Source organism: Enhydra lutris, unplaced genomic scaffold (assembly GCF_002288905.1).
Source record: "Enhydra lutris kenyoni isolate GAN:26980312 unplaced genomic scaffold, ASM228890v2 scaffoldscaffold1, whole genome shotgun sequence".
Classification (NCBI taxonomy): domain Eukaryota; kingdom Metazoa; phylum Chordata; class Mammalia; order Carnivora; family Mustelidae; genus Enhydra; species Enhydra lutris.
In genome coordinates this window covers 51227220-51244964 of record NW_019154085.1, presented here as the reverse complement: position 1 = coordinate 51244964, position 17745 = coordinate 51227220, and the positions used below count along the sequence as shown (strand labels likewise).

Genomic DNA, 17745 nt, shown 5'->3' with positions numbered 1-17745 from the left:
TAGAAGTGAAAAAATTAAGGCTTAGAGACACTGACTTGCTCAAAAGTTCTGCTAGTATAAGGTGTAGCCTGGATTTGGAACCCACTCCTTTTTTTCTTTCTCTTTTTTTTTTTTTTTTTTAAAGATTTTATTTATTTATTTTGAAAGAGAGAGAGAGAAAGAGACCAGGAGTGGGATTGGGGCAGGGATAAGAGTGGCAGGCAGAGGGAGAAGCAGACTGCTGCTGAGCAGGGAACCTGACATGGGTCTCCATGAGATCATGACCTGAGCAAAGGCAGACACTTAACTGACTGAGCCACCCAGACACCCTGGAAGCCACCTCTTCTCTCTTATAAGCCCTTTCATATACCAGGCTGCCCCCTATGATCTACAAAGATTGTTGACACATGAAAAGTTCTAAGAACAAAACTGGCAAGTTCTATCCCTCAAGTATTTCTTATCAAGGCTGTTCTATGCATATGCACACCTGTGCCTTTTCAGTAACACATACATAAAACATTGTAAATTAGCATAGGCAAAAGCCATAGCAAACAAATACAAAGCAAATACTCACTTGCTACACTACTTTATGAAAACAAGGAAACCAAGTTAATTAGTATGATTTCTACAGGATTTTCTTACATCTATTTAAGTCTCCTTCAGAACAGTAATGTAATATAGAAGACATGCATATATTTTAACCCTTCACTTCAAGAAGCCACAGTGCAATATCATCAATATATTCATTAATAGTGACCATGTTGCCTAATGAAACTTCATGATACACAAATATCAAGGCCAAGTTCTTGATCCATCTCCTTCATCAGTAGGTTTTCCCACCTACTGCAATTAGCCATCTGACATCTGTTTCATTAGTCCAAGGCAATAAAGAATCTGATTCAACAAAGAGGCAGCGCTCCAAAATCTATATGAAAAAGTTGTAGAGTCAATTTATTGTGCTCAATGTTCAATCTACTGTGCCTCGAAAAGGACTTCTAATTTAAATACTAAGTCATCCTTCACCTCTAAAACTCATATTACTGCCAAAGAAACCATGACCCCATTTTTCTTTTTTTTTCTTAAAGGTTTTATTTATTGATTTGAAAGAGAGAGTGAGCCAGAGACAGGACAAGCCTGGGGAAAAGCAGAGAGAGAGGGAGAAGCGGACTCCCCACTGAGCAGGGAGACCAACAGGAGGCTTGATCCCAGAACCCTGGAAAGATGACCTAAGCCGAAGGCAGGTGCTTAACTGACTAAGCCACCCAGACGCCCCCATGACCCCATTTCTATTTTGATTTTACTACTGTATTTGTCTGTATCTTCTTAACCCCTAAGAATTAAAGCCCCTAAAGTCAAGAAGGACAAGTTAGAGAAAACTCTTTAATAACAGAAAAATAAACCTAATGTTGAATTAAAAAAAAGAATATTCCAATACAGCAATGCCAATCCTAAAACTGGAATTTTCTACGATTAAATATTTTACTCATTGTATGCTTCCCTTCTATAATAACATATACTCATATATAAATGTAACGAAAACATAAATATTTCAGCAAATGCTTACATCCAGGACACTTTACACATAAAATAACACAGAGGCACCTGGGTGGTTCAGTCCGCTAAGCATCTGACTCTTGATCACAGGATTTTGAGTTTAAGCCCTGCACTAAGCTCCACGCTGGGCATGGAACCTACTAAAACAAACAAACAAGCAAACAAAACACATGCTAGAGTATCAGATCATATGTGTTAAATTTTAGTCTGTAAAATGATCACCAAAAGCTGTTTACCAAAAAGCAATTCACACCAAAACCAACTGTTCCCTTTTCTTTCTCACTTCTATTTTACTTTGCAGATTCCAAATAAGCAATATACTTTAAAAAAAAGCTTTACAGAAATAAATTAAATTTAAATTAAATTAAAAGCATGTGTTTTTTGCAACTGAGTATCTTCCTATTTACCAAATATCACTTGTGACTGGAAAAAGATATAGAAAGGCATACAACTGAGAATGTTCCTGACAAAAAGACCAACAGTTTCAGGAAGACAGCAGATAGCTCCCAGTTTGTTAATTAATCACGAAATACTGTAGACTGCCAGTCAAATTCCACAGATAATATTTAAAGCAAGTTTAGTGAAAAAACACTCTTCTTTGTTAGCACATTTCTAGAAATCATGGCATAATACCAATAATTATAAAGATTCCCTACTTTTTGACCACGAACTGTGCCTCAAAAAAGTCATGATTACAACCAATAATTTATTCTATCCTCAAAGACTCATTTTCACTTGTAATACTCATGATGATAAACTTCTTAGAACAGAAGACAAGAGAACTAAGACGTTTTCCAAAATCTACAACACTGTGAATGCATGACATGCTATCTGTACAGTATTTCTCGAGAAGGAGAAAAATTACTTAAAATCAGTTTCTCAGCAAGAAATTCAATAATCCAGACTTTGGATTCAGATAGCCAATTAACTAGATATCTTATTTTTTATATTACCTTTGACCAGCATAAGGTTAAAATTTGAAATTGCCAGTAATACTCGATTTCTATGATACAGCCCATCCTTAATAATTTTAACACAAACACTGATTTTTTTTTCTCCTTGAAAATAAGTCTTTGTGGATATTTCTAGCACAAAATAATAACCCTATCCCTACAAAATTAACTTCTTGGCTTGAAGGTTATAGTCATACACTGTTAAATTTTAATTTTGATCTAAATGCACATTTTTTCATTCCAACAATAAGACTTTTGTTAACCAACACTATTGACTGCAATGAAGGAACACCCTTAACTTAAGAATATTGGTTGGCCCCTGACCCCTGACTAACTCTACATAAAATCACCGCAAAGCAGACAAATTTAATGACCACTTTCACTGTTCTTCATATCACCATTATTAAATATTTTGATTCTTAATTAAAAAATGAGTTTTCAACACTTACTGTTTGCTAAACCCATCACTTACATTATCATTTTCCACTAAATTTATTTCTAGACTGCAAAGTAACATTTCTACCCTAGGTGGGACCTATTATAATTAATTGAATGGTTTTTATTTTTAGCATGCTGAATAACTATAAACCTGCAGCTACATTATTGCTCCACTAGATGGGGCACAGGTAATGTGAAATTCACTGTTAGGAAAAATGCAGCTTCAAGGCACCCCTAGCCATACCTAGCTTCCTCCCTAATCAGGAAGACTTAAATAATGAGATATCTTTTGGATGGGTAGGTCACATACCTAGATGCATTAACTCCTGGAAACTATAATTAAAGCAGATAACCACAATATGAAATACTGATTACCCACACAGTTACATTTGCCTGCTCAGAAATCCCTAAGAAAACTGAATGAATGAATGGGGGAAACTAATGTGAAGTGAACTGGAGATGCTGATTAAGCAGCCTGGAAGAGAAAAATAATGAATTACAAAGTAGTGAGAAGTAGGGAAAGCCTATATAGACACTTTATTCTGAAGTTAACTGCCTCTGTCTCATTATTTAACATGGTAACATATTTTCAGAAATTTTAAGAAAATGATTTAAAAGTATATTTGATTCAAATACACAAAGAAAATGCTTCCTAATAGAGAAGTCTGTGTGTGTAACAATACAGTATACCTTTTAATCCAATTTGCTAAGTCAGTATAATAATTTTTCTTAATATCCCTTTTGAAGTCCATTAAATATCTGTCTGAAAACATACCTTGCAAAGTTCTTTACCTTGTTATTTCCTAAAGCGAAAATTTCTAAATTTTGTTATGGACTATGCTTGTACCCCCTTCCACACTTTTTCCTATTTATGTGTTAAAACCTTACCCCCCAGTGTGATAGTATTAGGAGGTAGGGTCTTTGGGAGTAATTAGAGTTAGATGAGATCATGAGAGTGAAACCTACTCTCAGTCTTGTGAGGATACAATGTGGAGGCCATGTGCAACCCAGAAGATAGTTCTCATCAGAACCCAACTAAGCTACCATCCTGATCTTAGACTTTCAGTCTCCACAACTGTGAGAGGAACAAATTTCTGTTGTTTGTAAGCCACCAGTGTATGGTACTTTGTTGTAGTGGCCTCAGCTAAGAAAATATCTAACAAACATAAAAGAATAAATATGAAAAAATACTTTAATGAATACAAGAAAAAGATTTTATTTCTAATCTCAACTCTATCAATGAATTATTCATTCAAATTGCTGATTTCATTAGACCTTTCATGTAATATTTACTAAATATCAATACATGTTATTTTTTTCTTCCCTTTAGGACTTTATATTTTTAGGGATAAACAACTGAGAGCCACATACATGGGCCTCTCAATTTTTTTCTCCACTTTTACCAATTAGCTTATTTGGGGGGAAAAAAAGCCCAAATGTTTAAAATCTGCAAAGGAGAGCAAAAGACTGCTTTTAAAAAAAAACAGACACGATTATTTTACTCTCATCATGTCTGATACTCATGGTACTAGAAATAAAAAAAATAAGGAAAAAAGTCCCTTCATTTTATGATTCTTAACTATCCTGCTTTTCTTTAGTCTCTAGTTAAGCAAATCCCTGCTTAATAAATTATCTTGGAATCTAGCTATCATTTATATTAGATTTCCCTTTAAAAATAAACTGACATGATGACGTCTTTAAAGTGTATTTAAAACACTGAAAATTCAAAAGAAATACTGAAAAAAAATTCAAAAGAAATAATGTTAATATAAACATATGATATTATATACATATTATAAAACATAATGTTAAATAAAAAATGGTTTATAGGGACGCCTGGGGGTCTCAGTTGGTTAAGCAGCTGCCTTTGGCTCAGGTCATGATCCCAGCGTCCTGGGATCGAGTCCCACATCGGGCTCCTTGCTCATCAGGGAGCCTGCTTCTCCCTCTGCCTGCCATTCTGTCTGCCTGTGCTTGCTCTCTCTCCCTCTCTCTCTCTGACAAATAAATAAATAAAATCTTTAAAAAAAAAATGGTTTATAAAACAGTATATCTACTATGATTCCAAGTTTAATTTTTTTTTAATTTTTATTTTTTTAAAGATTTTATTTATTTGTTTGAGAGAGAGAAAGAGAGACCATGAAAGGGGAGAGGTCAGAGGGAGAAGCAGACTCCCCGCCGAGCAGGGAGCCTGATGTGGGACTCGATCCCGGGACTCCAGAATCATGACCCGAGCTGAAGGCAGCCGCTCAACCAACTGAGCCACCCAAGTACCCCCCCAAAGTTTAATTTTTAAAATATGAAAAGAATGGAAAGATATACATTAAAATGTTGGCAGCCACTTTCTGTTTATAAGTTTTCCCATTTTTTTTGTTTTTTTTCTTTGAATTTTCAACAAAGAATTTGCACTACTTTCAGTTAATCAGGAAAAATATTTATATTAACATCATTGTTTAAGTTATAAAATAGCCTGTTACAAAGATATTTTTATAAATGCATGATATTACAAATTATTGAAATGTATCAATATGATTTCTAAGAAAATGAAGTCTGATTATTTCAACTTTCTCAAAAGGTACAGAAGTCCTTTCCTTGTACAAGCTCTCACTCTACTGGTGACATAGAGAATATACTTATTCTGACATTTCTGAGTACAGTAATTGCATTATTTTCTACAAGCACTAGAGGGCAGGATTTTCACTATAAAACTCAGTTTCATCAATTAACTCTATATTATATCTGCCTTTGTCGTCTGGTTTCTGTTAATAGGCCATCATCTATCACTATATTTATTATATGCCTTTTTTGGACTGTGTCTGTATCAACATCTGGTAATTTTAAATGACAGTTTCACTCATGGCCTTGAGTATTTAATAGTTGATTTATAATATATAAAATTAAATTACCCAGTTTACAAATTGAAAGAAATTCAAATATATATATATGTGAACATAATGTACATATTTTAAAACTGTGGCTCTAGGGCTGTATTAAGAAATATGCAATCTGAGTCTCGAATCTGACACTACCTCATATTAAAATTGAATGAGTAAGAGCAGCTGGCTGGCTTAGTCAGTGGAGCATGAGACTCTTGATCTCAGGGTTGTTGAGTTCTACCCCTATATCTGGTGTATAGATTACTTAAAAAAGTAAAATCTTAAAAAAAAAATTGAATGACTAATAACACACTAAAAACAGAGGTCTATCAATACTGGTTCTAGTTTAATACAAAATGCAAAGATAGGGCACCTGGATGGCTCAGCTGGTTAAGCATCTACTTTTGGCTCAGTTCATGATCCTGGGGGGCTTGGGAACGGAATACCACACTGGTCTCCCTGCTCAGTCGGGAGTCTGCTTCTCCCTCTCCCTTTGCCCCTCTCCAGCTTGTACTAGCCCTTTCTCTTAAACTCTCTCTCAAACAAATAATCTTTTTAAAAATGCAAAGACAATTTTTTAAAAGGATTTACTCATTTGAGAGAGAGAGCATGTGTGTACACATACGAGTGAGCAGGAGGAAGGGCAGACGGAGAGGGAAAGATTCTGCAGCAGACTCCCTGCTCAGCACAGAGCCCCACATTGGGCTCTGGGGCTGGATCCTATGATCCTGAGATCATGACCTGAACCAAAAACCAAGAGTCAGATGCTCAACCAACTGAAACACCCCAGGTACCTTGAAATGCAAAGATGATTTTTAAGAAATTAGTTAAATACCCACAGAATTCCAGTTTTTAAATAGAATACTGAAATGCTTTTCTCTAACTCCAAAAGCTTCTAATATCTTTAAGGCTTATGAATTCTGGTGGGGGTAGAAGAGAATCTGCAAGGGAAAATGATATTCCAGGAAGAGAAAACAGCAAAAGTAAAGTCATGGCATCTCAGAAGTACAGTTTATTCAAGGGATGCCAGGGTAATATGATTATGTGGATACAGAACAGGGTGCACTGGAGAAATAGCTAAAGATAAAGCTGGAAAAGTACGGTAGGATCACTTGGGGAAGGACTGTTCTGCTGTACTTGGAAGTTGACATCAGTTTGAAGGCAGTGAGAAAACCACTGAAGGCTTTTAAACAAGGAAGAGTGTGACTAAGATCTGCTTTTACAGAGGTAACAATATACAGGATGAATTTGAAAAGTGAAAGCTTGGAGTAGGGGAGATGACGGATTGAAGGTCACTGGCCAAGGCCTTAAAAAGGGCAAAAACACTGAGGGTACAAAGACAAAGTATTCCAATAACATTCCAAAAGGCAAAGGATATCCATTTGGCAAAGAATAAATGCAGTGAAAAAGGATTTCAAGCCTTGATAAGTGAATGGAGACTGATGTCTTAAAGACAGGCTGGAGTCTTAATAATTTTAAGTACAGGGTGCGTTCTGATATTCAGGCTGCAAGATCTATTAAATAGCTAGGAATCAGGAGAGAAGTGAGCTAAAAATAAATAAAAGGAAAAAAATATGTAAGATTATGATTTTTGGTCGCCTATGAAAGGAGCCTAATTATATCATCAACATTAGATGCACATCCCTTGTTACCAAGTAATTAATGTCATCGAGCAGCAGGAGTATAAATTTGAATTGAACAGAATATTGCATAGCAAAAGAAACTTAGCAACTGAATGGTACTCATGTAAACTATGGGATGGTATTGAGCTGTTGGGTATAACTTAATCAATTTAGATTATTAATTACTCATCAATGACTTCTAACACATATACAAAATTTATTGCCAAGGGTATGATTTATGTTTCATATACAGTACAGAGATTTGTTAAGATGTTTAAAATACACACACATATTACAACTGAAGTGAAGCCAAAAGTTTTAAAGATCTATTTATAAGATAGAAAAATATGAGTTTACTTATAATAAGAGCTGGTAATACAATGATTATTAATAAGTATTGTTAGTAGTAAACTTCCTATTTATAGAGTCCCTCAAATAGATTTTATTTGATCTCTACAAGCTGTCCATGAAGTAAGCTGAAGCTGGTAGTAATAACAGCAATAATAACAACAATACTCTGGTAATATACATATCTTAAACTAAAATTTATTTCCTACTCTTCACCTTTTCCCCAACCCCTCAGTTTATAGAATTCTCTTATTTGGAAATTTACAGTATTTAAAACCTGAGCTTTCCTGACATAAATAAACTAGATTAGAACACTGCCTACTCAATTTTCTCAAAGTCTTTGAAATACAGAAAATACAGACCAAAGAAATTTAGTGTTGTTCCACGATGAAATGCATCTAATTTGATCTAGAGATATAAACTGGGTGTCATAAATGCTTGCTAATTATTAAAACTGAAATCTAAGGAAAAGTCTAATCTGATTATTAAACTGATATTAATCTGACCATTTATACATGCATTTAGTAAAACTTTCACATTGCTGGTATAAATTTAGCCTTCATAAACTGTTTAAATGAAATTCCATCCCAAAAGGATAAATAGCAATCAAAGTTCCTTACTTTTTTAGATCATTTCTTGAATTTCATTTTTTAAACAACCATTACATTATCTAGGTAAGGAGTTTAAAATATTCTCCAGTTATCTAAAGGCTGAGCCAAACTGAAAACCTTAAGTCATTTATATTTTATAGAGGCAGGGACCTCAACATGTTATGTTACATAAAGCAGCCTCTTGCTCCTATCTGTTTTAGCATTTCAACAGAATTGGAATGAGTTAAAAAGAAGAAACAGGAATACTTACTTGAACTTGGCTGGTGAAAGAGGAGTAGGAGGAAACATTCCTGGTTCAAAAGAATCAAAATAAGTCACTGTCCAAGAAAAGCTACAGCAAGAGAATCCAGCAGATAGAGATATTATAAGTAGAGTCCAGAATCCTTAATGGGAAGAGAGGAGAAAAACTTAATCATTAACACCAAAGCAATTTAAAGTAAACCAGTATCTTCATGTTCAAAAGATTATGTGTATTTTTGAACTTCTGAACTGCCTGTAGGTAACACGTAAGAGATTTGAGCTTAGTACAAGCAAACTCATGCAAAAGCATAAAATACTAAATTAGAAGTCATATCATTTAGGGGCGCCAGGGTGGCACAGTGGGTTAAGCGTCTGCCTTCAGCTCAGGTCATGATCCCAGGGTCCTGAGATTGAGCCTCGCCATTGGGTCCCCCAGTCAGCACACAGGGAGTCTGCCTCTCCCTCTCCATCTCCCCTCTCCCCCAGCTCATGCTCTCGGCTCACTCTCTTTTCAAATAAATAAAATCTTTTAATAAAAGAAAAAAATAAGTCATATCATTTAACATCTTATCATTTCAACTGTAAGTTAATAACATAAAATAATTAAAAATAAATAACATTTTAATAGTTTAATATTTCTATTATTTAACATGGGGAAAAGAGTACAAATTCAACTTAAGAATATAACATCTTCAGCTTTATGAAATTCAACTATAGGAAAAAATGGTTAAAATACTTCACTGTTAAAATGTTTCGACATTTTTCATTTACTTTGTGAATCACAGCTTGCTATCTTTTATTACCTAGTATTACGTGATTCCTTTCTTTCCATATCATGCACTTTTGACATACGAATTAATTTTATGGTATCTACTCTTTACAGCTTTCCTATAAACATTATAAACCTCATCGGATTCTTTTTTCCTCAGTATATGAACAAAGGTTAACTCCCAATTTATTTATTTATTTTTTTTAACTCCCAATTTAAAATGGGTTAGGACCCTAGGTTCTAGTTTCAAAGTGGAAGACTGCAAGATTTTCTCAAAGAACTCTAAAGTCAAAAGCATGGTATTATATTGGATGCATGGAAGGGGTAAAAGATAGAGAAATGGAAGAATAAAGGAAATGAACAAAGTGAGAATAGAGGGAATAAATTAGACAGTTTTTAAGATTTACTTATATATTTGAGAGAGAGAGAGAGAAAGACAGTGAGAGAGGGAACACAAGCAGGGGAGTGGGAGAGGGAGAAGCAGCCTTCCCACCAAGCAGGGAGCCCCATGCAAGGCTCATGACCTGAGCTGAAGGCAAACACTTAATAACTGAGCCACCCAGTCGCCCCAATTTGACAGTTTTTAGATACATATTCAAACTGCCTCTTTAAGAGAGTTTACTATGCCAAGACCACTGATGACTGTGTGTCAGAGGCCTCAGTAGTACCGGGAGGGAGGAAAGGTTGAGAAGACTACAGTTGAGAATGACTTATGAAATACCAAATTTCCTGGCTGCACAAAATGTGCAACCAAGATGTCTTTTAGCAAGTAGTTAAGAACTATGTGCATCAGTCTGTTTATAAACCATACAAAGCCCAGTAATAGTCTTATAAAACAGCTAAGAGACAAACTCACAGCAATGAAGTATTATGAAATACTGTGGCAATCTATTTTTTGAAAGATTAACCTTAATTTTTTCCTCACTAGTTCCCTTTCCTTTACCCTTTCAAAGAGATAACAAACTGTGCACTCAAGGCCCCAGAAGGATGTGAGAAAGAGAAACAGCCACAAGGTCTCTTTGGTTTTGATGTTGCAAAATGATTAAGCAACCTAGGATAGATATAAGCAAGAGGATAGATCAACACAAAATATCTTGAATACACAGTAAAGATAATGAGTTGATTGGGATACAAATAAAATGTTTGTGTAGAACAGGAAGAAAGAAAGACAGGGCTTAATGCACAGGTGAGAAAGATTTCTCCTTGTTTGAAGAAAGTGGTATGTCTGCTCTTGTGTGTATGTATGGAGAAGGGGGGGTAGTACTGCTGGGTCTTCCTGGCAGAGCCATGAAGAGGCCACACAACAGTCCAGAGGGATTACAGGATCTTCGCAGATGGGCCCAGAGCCAAGTCTACAGATGTCCCTCCCCTAAGTGGGGCACAGAAAGAGCAGATGGTGATGTGGCTGTAAAAATGTGACATCTGAAAGGCCATCCTTACCAGAAAGCAAGATGTTTCAGCAGTAACTAACTCATTTGAGCAAATGTTTTGAGGACTAGGTTGCACCCCACCCCAATGTCCTGGCATAGTGTCACACTTCAGAACCTTAACCCAATCTGAGACTAGGTAGACGGAATCTCAGCAGAGACTGAGGTACAACCTTTCTGCCAACACAGTGAGATACGGGACCAAAATAAAAATTGTAAGTGTACTTAATGTACAGCTACAACTTAAGGATGGTTATTCTGCCAAATAGCTATTACTTGTTATTATTTAGATGAATACTGCTAAAGGCGAGAAAATAATTGACAAGTTTACACTGTTTAATATTATATAATACAAGTCTGCAGAACAAAGATAGTAATTATGAAAAATCAAATATCTGGAGACTGTTGTGGAATGATGGAAACTTCTAAATATCTAAAAAAAAGTGAGAAAGACACAAAATAACAGATTAAAAATTTACAAAGTATGAGGCTCTTTAGAGTCCATCATTCAGGTTCTTTAACAGAACACCTGTCAAAATTGATACAAGAATATCCTTGAGTTTTCAAAACTGAGCACTATTCCCCAATCTAAGTGTTTGCCTCATTTTGGGCTTTCTTATTTTATATTCACTTTGAACTAATCAAAAGTTACACCACTGATAAAAGTAGATTCACAGTGAAAGGTCTACAAAAGTACACAGTAATATCATAGTCTAAAAGTGCTTATGCTTCAGAAAGTGACTCAATTTGTTTGTGAACAAGCAGAAAAGCCATACAAGTTGGCAACTAGCAACAACTGAATCTTAACAAGTCCCCTCCTCCAGAATCCTGCAGTCAAAAACTTGACAACTAATGCTACGTAACTCCATTTTACCAAGAGTTAACATAATTTGTAAATAGTACAAAAGCATATAAAAGTTAAAGTCTTCCTACCTCAATTAACCAATTCCACTCCTAAAAGCAATCGGAATTCTCACCAGAAAAACTGTCCTGTGCTTTGCTACTCTCACATAATGATGAGACCTTTTATATCAGTACACATAGCCACAATTCTATTGCATAATTTATGATTCCACCATTTTTAAAAAGATTTATTTATTCATTTGAGAGAGGGACAGTGACTAGGGAGAAAGAATTGAGATATAGAAAAGATCACTAAAATCCCATGATGTATCTTAGATTTATAAAAGGATCTAACAAACCAATATTTCAAGATTAAATAAGCTTCATTCCATCAAAACCATAACTAGTCTCTGGAAGATGCCCCAAGAAAGAATAAAAGTCACAAAACACCCGTTTTACAAACAGTATTGTTCAAGAGAATTAAAAAATGGGTCCAATAGACCTTGACTTATATTGAGCATTCAAACATGTAGCCAATTAAGTGACTTCAACTTTGAGTAGGTAAGGATAGATTTTGAGATCTTTTAATTTTGAAAAAAGAAAATCTGCAGGATTTTGTTATTGATTATGTCAGGTTTGTGAACTACTAGACCAGTGATTCTCATGAACTAGAAGCATAAGCATCACCTAGAAAATTTATTAAAAATGAAGAATTTGTGGGTTCCATACCACACCTACTGAATCAGAAACTCTAGAACAGGCGAAGTCTAGTAAGATGAGTTTTAAGTCTTCCAGCTAATTCTAATGCCAGTTCAAGTTTTACTTCATTAGCCTAAGAAACATCTCCCCAGATCCCAATTTCTTGGGGATTAGAGTTCCCAATGTGGGCTTCTCATTACACTTCTGTGTAGTAAGGAGACCTGCAATGATTTTTAAGACAAATAATTTGGCTGCACAATGATAATTCTCGCTAATAACCCGTATTATTTCTGCCTTACTGTTGTGCCACAGCTATCTAGTGACATAAAAATTTTAACATACATTGTGAATTTTGGTTCAGAAGATAATTTATATGAATGAATGCAGGAAGGTTGGCAATACTAGGTGAAATAACACGTATAAAATAAAGTTTGGCATACCGTAAAGGTTAAAAGTATTATTAATTGCTGAATGTTACTTATATTTTTCTAAGCTTAAATTTGTGTTTTTCTTTAAACAAAGTTTTTCTTTTTTAAAAATTAATTATTTTTATTAACATGTAATATATTATTTGCCCCAGGGGTACAGGTCTGTGAATCACCAGGTTTACACATTTCACAGCACTCACCACAGCACATACCCTCCCCAATGTCCATGACCAAGCCACCCTATCCCTAAACCCCCCACCCCCCAGCAACCCTGTTTGTTTACTGAGATTAAGAGTCTCTTATGGTTTGTCTCCCTCCAGATCCCATCTTGATTCATTTTTCCCTCCCTACCCCCCACAACCCCCACCTTGCCTCTCAAATTCCTCATATCAGAGATCATATAATAAACAAAGTTTTTCTTATTGAGAGTCATTGTCATTAATTATAGAAAATAAAAAGATCTAAAACTCAGGTAAATTATCTAAAATTTTGGTTGCATCTTTCCAGTACTTTTGGGCTTTTGTTTTTCTCTTCTTTTTTGCCTTAGTCATCATTCTTCAACTAATATGAATAAGCAATACACACAATTTTACAAACATAGCCACAGGAGAACAGATTTGTGAAATTTTCAATGATTACTTGAGTTACCCCACCCAGCTGCAGAGAGCACTATATCATATCCTTAATACATACTGGCCTCATATTACAACGCTCAATACATTCACTGAAAATAGTTTAAGTTCACAGTTTCAGTCATTTTTCACTGTAAGGAAGAAACTGAGTGGTTGTTTTCAACCTGTGCCTTTCTAAGAGAACGGGTCACCTTCCAAAGCATCCTTTCTCTTGGAAATTTTTATCAAGATTCTAATGTTCTATCTTATGAAATCATGAGGGTAGAGTCTCACTTATCTCTTGGCAGAGTAAATAACTGATAAACTCTTCAAACGAATTGTCTTCATCTTTGATTGAACTCAGTATATATCAATCATCTCTGTAAATGTTCACAAGCCTATAAACATCTCAATCATAAAGGAGAACTAGATGGGTAGCTTAAAAACAAGAATATACCTGGGTGGCTCAGTTGGTTAAGCAACTGCCTTCGGCTCAGGTCATGATCTCAGAGTCCCGGGAACAAGTCCCGCATTGGGCTCCCAGCTCCATGGGGAGTCCGCTTCTCCCTCTGACCTTCTAAGCTCTCATGCTCTCTCTCACACTCTCTCTTAAATAAATAAAACCTTAAAAAACAAACAAACAAACAAAAAAACAAGAATAGCCCCTGACAATGCAAAATGCTACATATCTGGTCTTAGCCACAAGAGAGACTTAATGTTAGCTATTAACTAGTAGATGTCAAGAGTGACAAGTACCAAAAATCTTTTCAGACTGAAGGAACTCCATGAAGTCAATTACAATTCCTGTATGGAATACTTAGGACATGTATATTAAAAGTACTAGTCCTACATTTAATTTAATGACAGTAGTCTTAGGTTAAGCATTTTCCGGAATAGCATATCTTTCTGTTTTTCTTATGTGCTTATTTCAGGCTTGCCTCAAATAAAAGGTCATTTTATCATACCCTGTAGTAAGACATGAAAAAAAATGTAAAAATTGGAAATAGAATTAAGTATGTGAAAAGTTATAAAACTTGGAAAATGTGACGGATACAAAAGTTAATGTACAAAAATGAAATAATTCCTATTTTTGTTTGCTTTTTTTAAAAAAAGATTTTATTTACTTATTTGACAGAGATCACAAGTGGGGGGGGGGGAATTAGGCTCCCTGCTGAGCAGAGAACCCAACCCCAGCCAAGGGCAGAGGCTTTAACCACTGAGCCATCCAGGCGCACCTAATTCCTGTTTTATATTAGTGCAATCAATTTGGCCTGAGAATAACCTTTAGCAGGAAGGACTAAAATGTGATTTAACTAAGTAAACTTAAGTTTTATTTATCTCCCTGAAAAACAGGCTTACAGTAGGGGATGGTTTGTAGGACAATTATAAAAGGAAAGTCCTTCTAATGCCACCTAGGGATGATTAAGGGAGATGAGTTCCAAAACCAGGTGACAGAATTTCTTACATCTTCCTGGCTGGTCTACCTCACCAATGAAGAGGATCATTGATAGCATAACCCTATTAACCAGTAGGATCAATTAACTCCCCAAATGCACTGATACCATGCTCATCATGAATCCTTTTTTGTTTAAATTATAAACAAAGAGTTTCCCAAGAAGACTGCTTTCAGGCAAAGATGACAAGAGAACGGCAGTGCTGCAGATCCTTTCAAAGTCAGGTTTCTCAAGAGGCATTCGGGACTTATATCTTATTAGTCTGTCACTAGTCAACTTGCAAGGATTTTAACTGCCTTTAAACACACTTTTTAGGGGCCCCTGGCTGGTTCAGTCAGTAGAATGTATGATTCTTGATCTCATGGTTGTAAGCTTGAGCCCCATGTTGGGTATAGAGATTACTTAAAAATAAAATCTTCAAAAACAAAAAAACCCCACACTTCTTAAAAAAAAAAAAAAAAGAGATTCTTACCCTGCAAAACTATTTCTTAAACTGTGGGGTATCAAAATCACCTATAAAAAATGAAGATTCTTGGACTCTACCCTGAGCTGAAACAAAACCTAGAGATACTTTTTAAAAGAAAGTCCAGCTGATTCTTAAGCATACTAAAATGAGAGCTGTTGCTAAAATTTGCTCTTAATGAGCTATGCCAATCTTGGACCAGGCTTAAATTGTAATAAAAAAATCTGCAGTGTGCAAAATTTTTATTACTCTTTCTAGAAAGAGAACTCTTTCAAGGGAGAGTAGCTACTATGCTTATATTATTTGATTCTAAAAACCAGGTGATTCTTAAAGATTTGAGGCAATTTTCAGTAAAATTTAAATAGGAATCACAGAAATATAAAGATAACAACAAGTATGAACAATAACAATTACAGCAAAAAAAGGGTAATACACAAAACAAACATTATATTTACCTATGAGGTACCTAGCAAGCAAAGTAAGTGCAATGAAATACAACAAAATCAGTAGGATTTAAAAAGGCTACATTCTGCTTTTCCTGTAAATAGTGGACAAATTCAACACAGTTTTTATTAAAGATTGTTTCTTCATGTAAAAACATTTATATCAATTGTAAACAGGTAAGGATATAATTCCACAGGCATTACTTCACAGATAAGCTAATGTAGCAATCCTGCTTCATATCTAAGCTAACTCAAGGTTGATTTGATTGCAAGTCAAAATTTGAAAAAAAAAAATGGCCTACTTTCAACAATCAGCTGTCTCAATTAGACTTTTAACTGGAGGCTAGTAGTCAAGTCAAAACATTCTTCTGCAGAGAGGTTATACTGTATTTTCTCCCAATGGAAGAGAATTCCAGCTTAGAACAATGTAAGTGTTATTTCAGTAACCTCAACTTTATAGGTGCTTAATCATCTTGGCACTGCTTCTCTGAAACAGGTTAAGAATTCTATACTCTTCCTACAGAAAAGCCTTTTCTATTACACATTACAATGAATATGAATATTTGTTATAACTATGCCCACTTTAAAGTTATCCCCAGGAAAGTGACTGAATTAGTTCACTAGATGTTGAGTATACTCTCTATCTGACCACTAAAGCATTGGTTCAAAATAAGGATTTTTGTTTTGGCATAACTATTGTTTAGTAGGGTTTTTTGGCCACAAAGATACAGTAATTTCTCCTCACTCCTGGGATTGCTCCTGAATCTTGAAAGTGAATTCATGCCATTAGCAAACACTTAATGATCTTCATATTAGCTGTCATAGTATTAGGTATCTATCAGGTACATCCAAAAGTATTATCAGACTAACTGGAAGTAGGAAAAGAAGCAGGAAAACAACAAAGCCTTATTACATTCCTTTTGACATTGAACAAGCCACTCCTTCAGATGACAACTGCCACCCTATGTTTTTCATAAATGTGAATGAAGTTTTCTAACTTTTAAATAGCAACACAGAATTCATGCCTAGTTCTTAAGATTCTGTTCTATTCTTGTGACATCAAGTTGACAGATCAATAAATGCTATGAAAAGCCTCATAACCTTGACTATTTTTAGAGATGAAACAGTGTAACAACATACGCTGATAAAATGTGTAACTGTAAAGTACATTTTCTCATGCAAGAAGTTGAGAAGACCAAGAAAAGTTTTCATGGGACTAATTTGTTTCTATATTTTGAATATAAAGGTATCCTCTTCTGCAAAATCAGTCAGACTGTATTTTCTATCATTGTGGGGCATTAGCCTTGAAGAGATTAAATAGGTCAGCTAAAATTAGGAGAGGGGGTGACATGCAGGATAGGATCTCAACTATTTTTTTTTCCAATTCAGAATGGTTAATCGAATAAATTACAGCAAACAGGAGTAAAATATCCCAAACCAGTAAAGCTCTGGATGCTTCAAAATCATTCTGGCAGGAAGAGACAAATACAAGATAAATAACCCTTGAAGTTTTCACTAGTAATCTGTATGGCATTCTTTTTTTTAAGATTTTATTTATTTATATGACAGAAAGAGAGAGCAAAAGCAGGGTTAGCAGCAGCCAGAGGGACAGGGAGAAGCAGGGACCCTGAGATCATGACCTGAGCTGAAGGCAGATGCTTAAGGACTGAGCCACCCAGGCGCACCTCTGTATAGCATTCTATAGACATTCTATAGAAACTCAAGTCTGACTCTTCATTGTCAATAACCTGTACAATATGCCCAATACTTACTACATTTTTTTAAAAACAAGTTGCTTATAGGAGATATAAACTTAAATTTCTCCTGAGGTCTGCTTAAGATGTCATCTTTGCTAAGCTCATGAAGAAGTTTTTTTGTATGTTTTTAATTCCTGGGAAAAGATATAGGGAGACTTTTCCAGAAAGTAGCAAGAAAATGTTAAATAGTTTCTGGGTCTTTGTCACATACAGTTATATTCAAACTGTAT

The 17745-nt window shown here is 35.1% G+C and overlaps 1 protein-coding gene across 1 annotated transcript in view; it reads right to left on the bottom strand.

Moving 5' to 3' along the window:
- The window catches only part of LOC111143464 (ADP ribosylation factor like GTPase 6 interacting protein 6), a 36860-nt gene that overhangs the window by 16827 nt on the left and 2288 nt on the right, over positions 1-17745 (bottom strand). The window contains exon 3 of the mRNA XM_022497224.1: positions 8632-8764. Coding sequence (XP_022352932.1) covers positions 8632-8764 — 133 coding nt within the window. The remainder of the gene's footprint in view (positions 1-8631; positions 8765-17745) is intronic.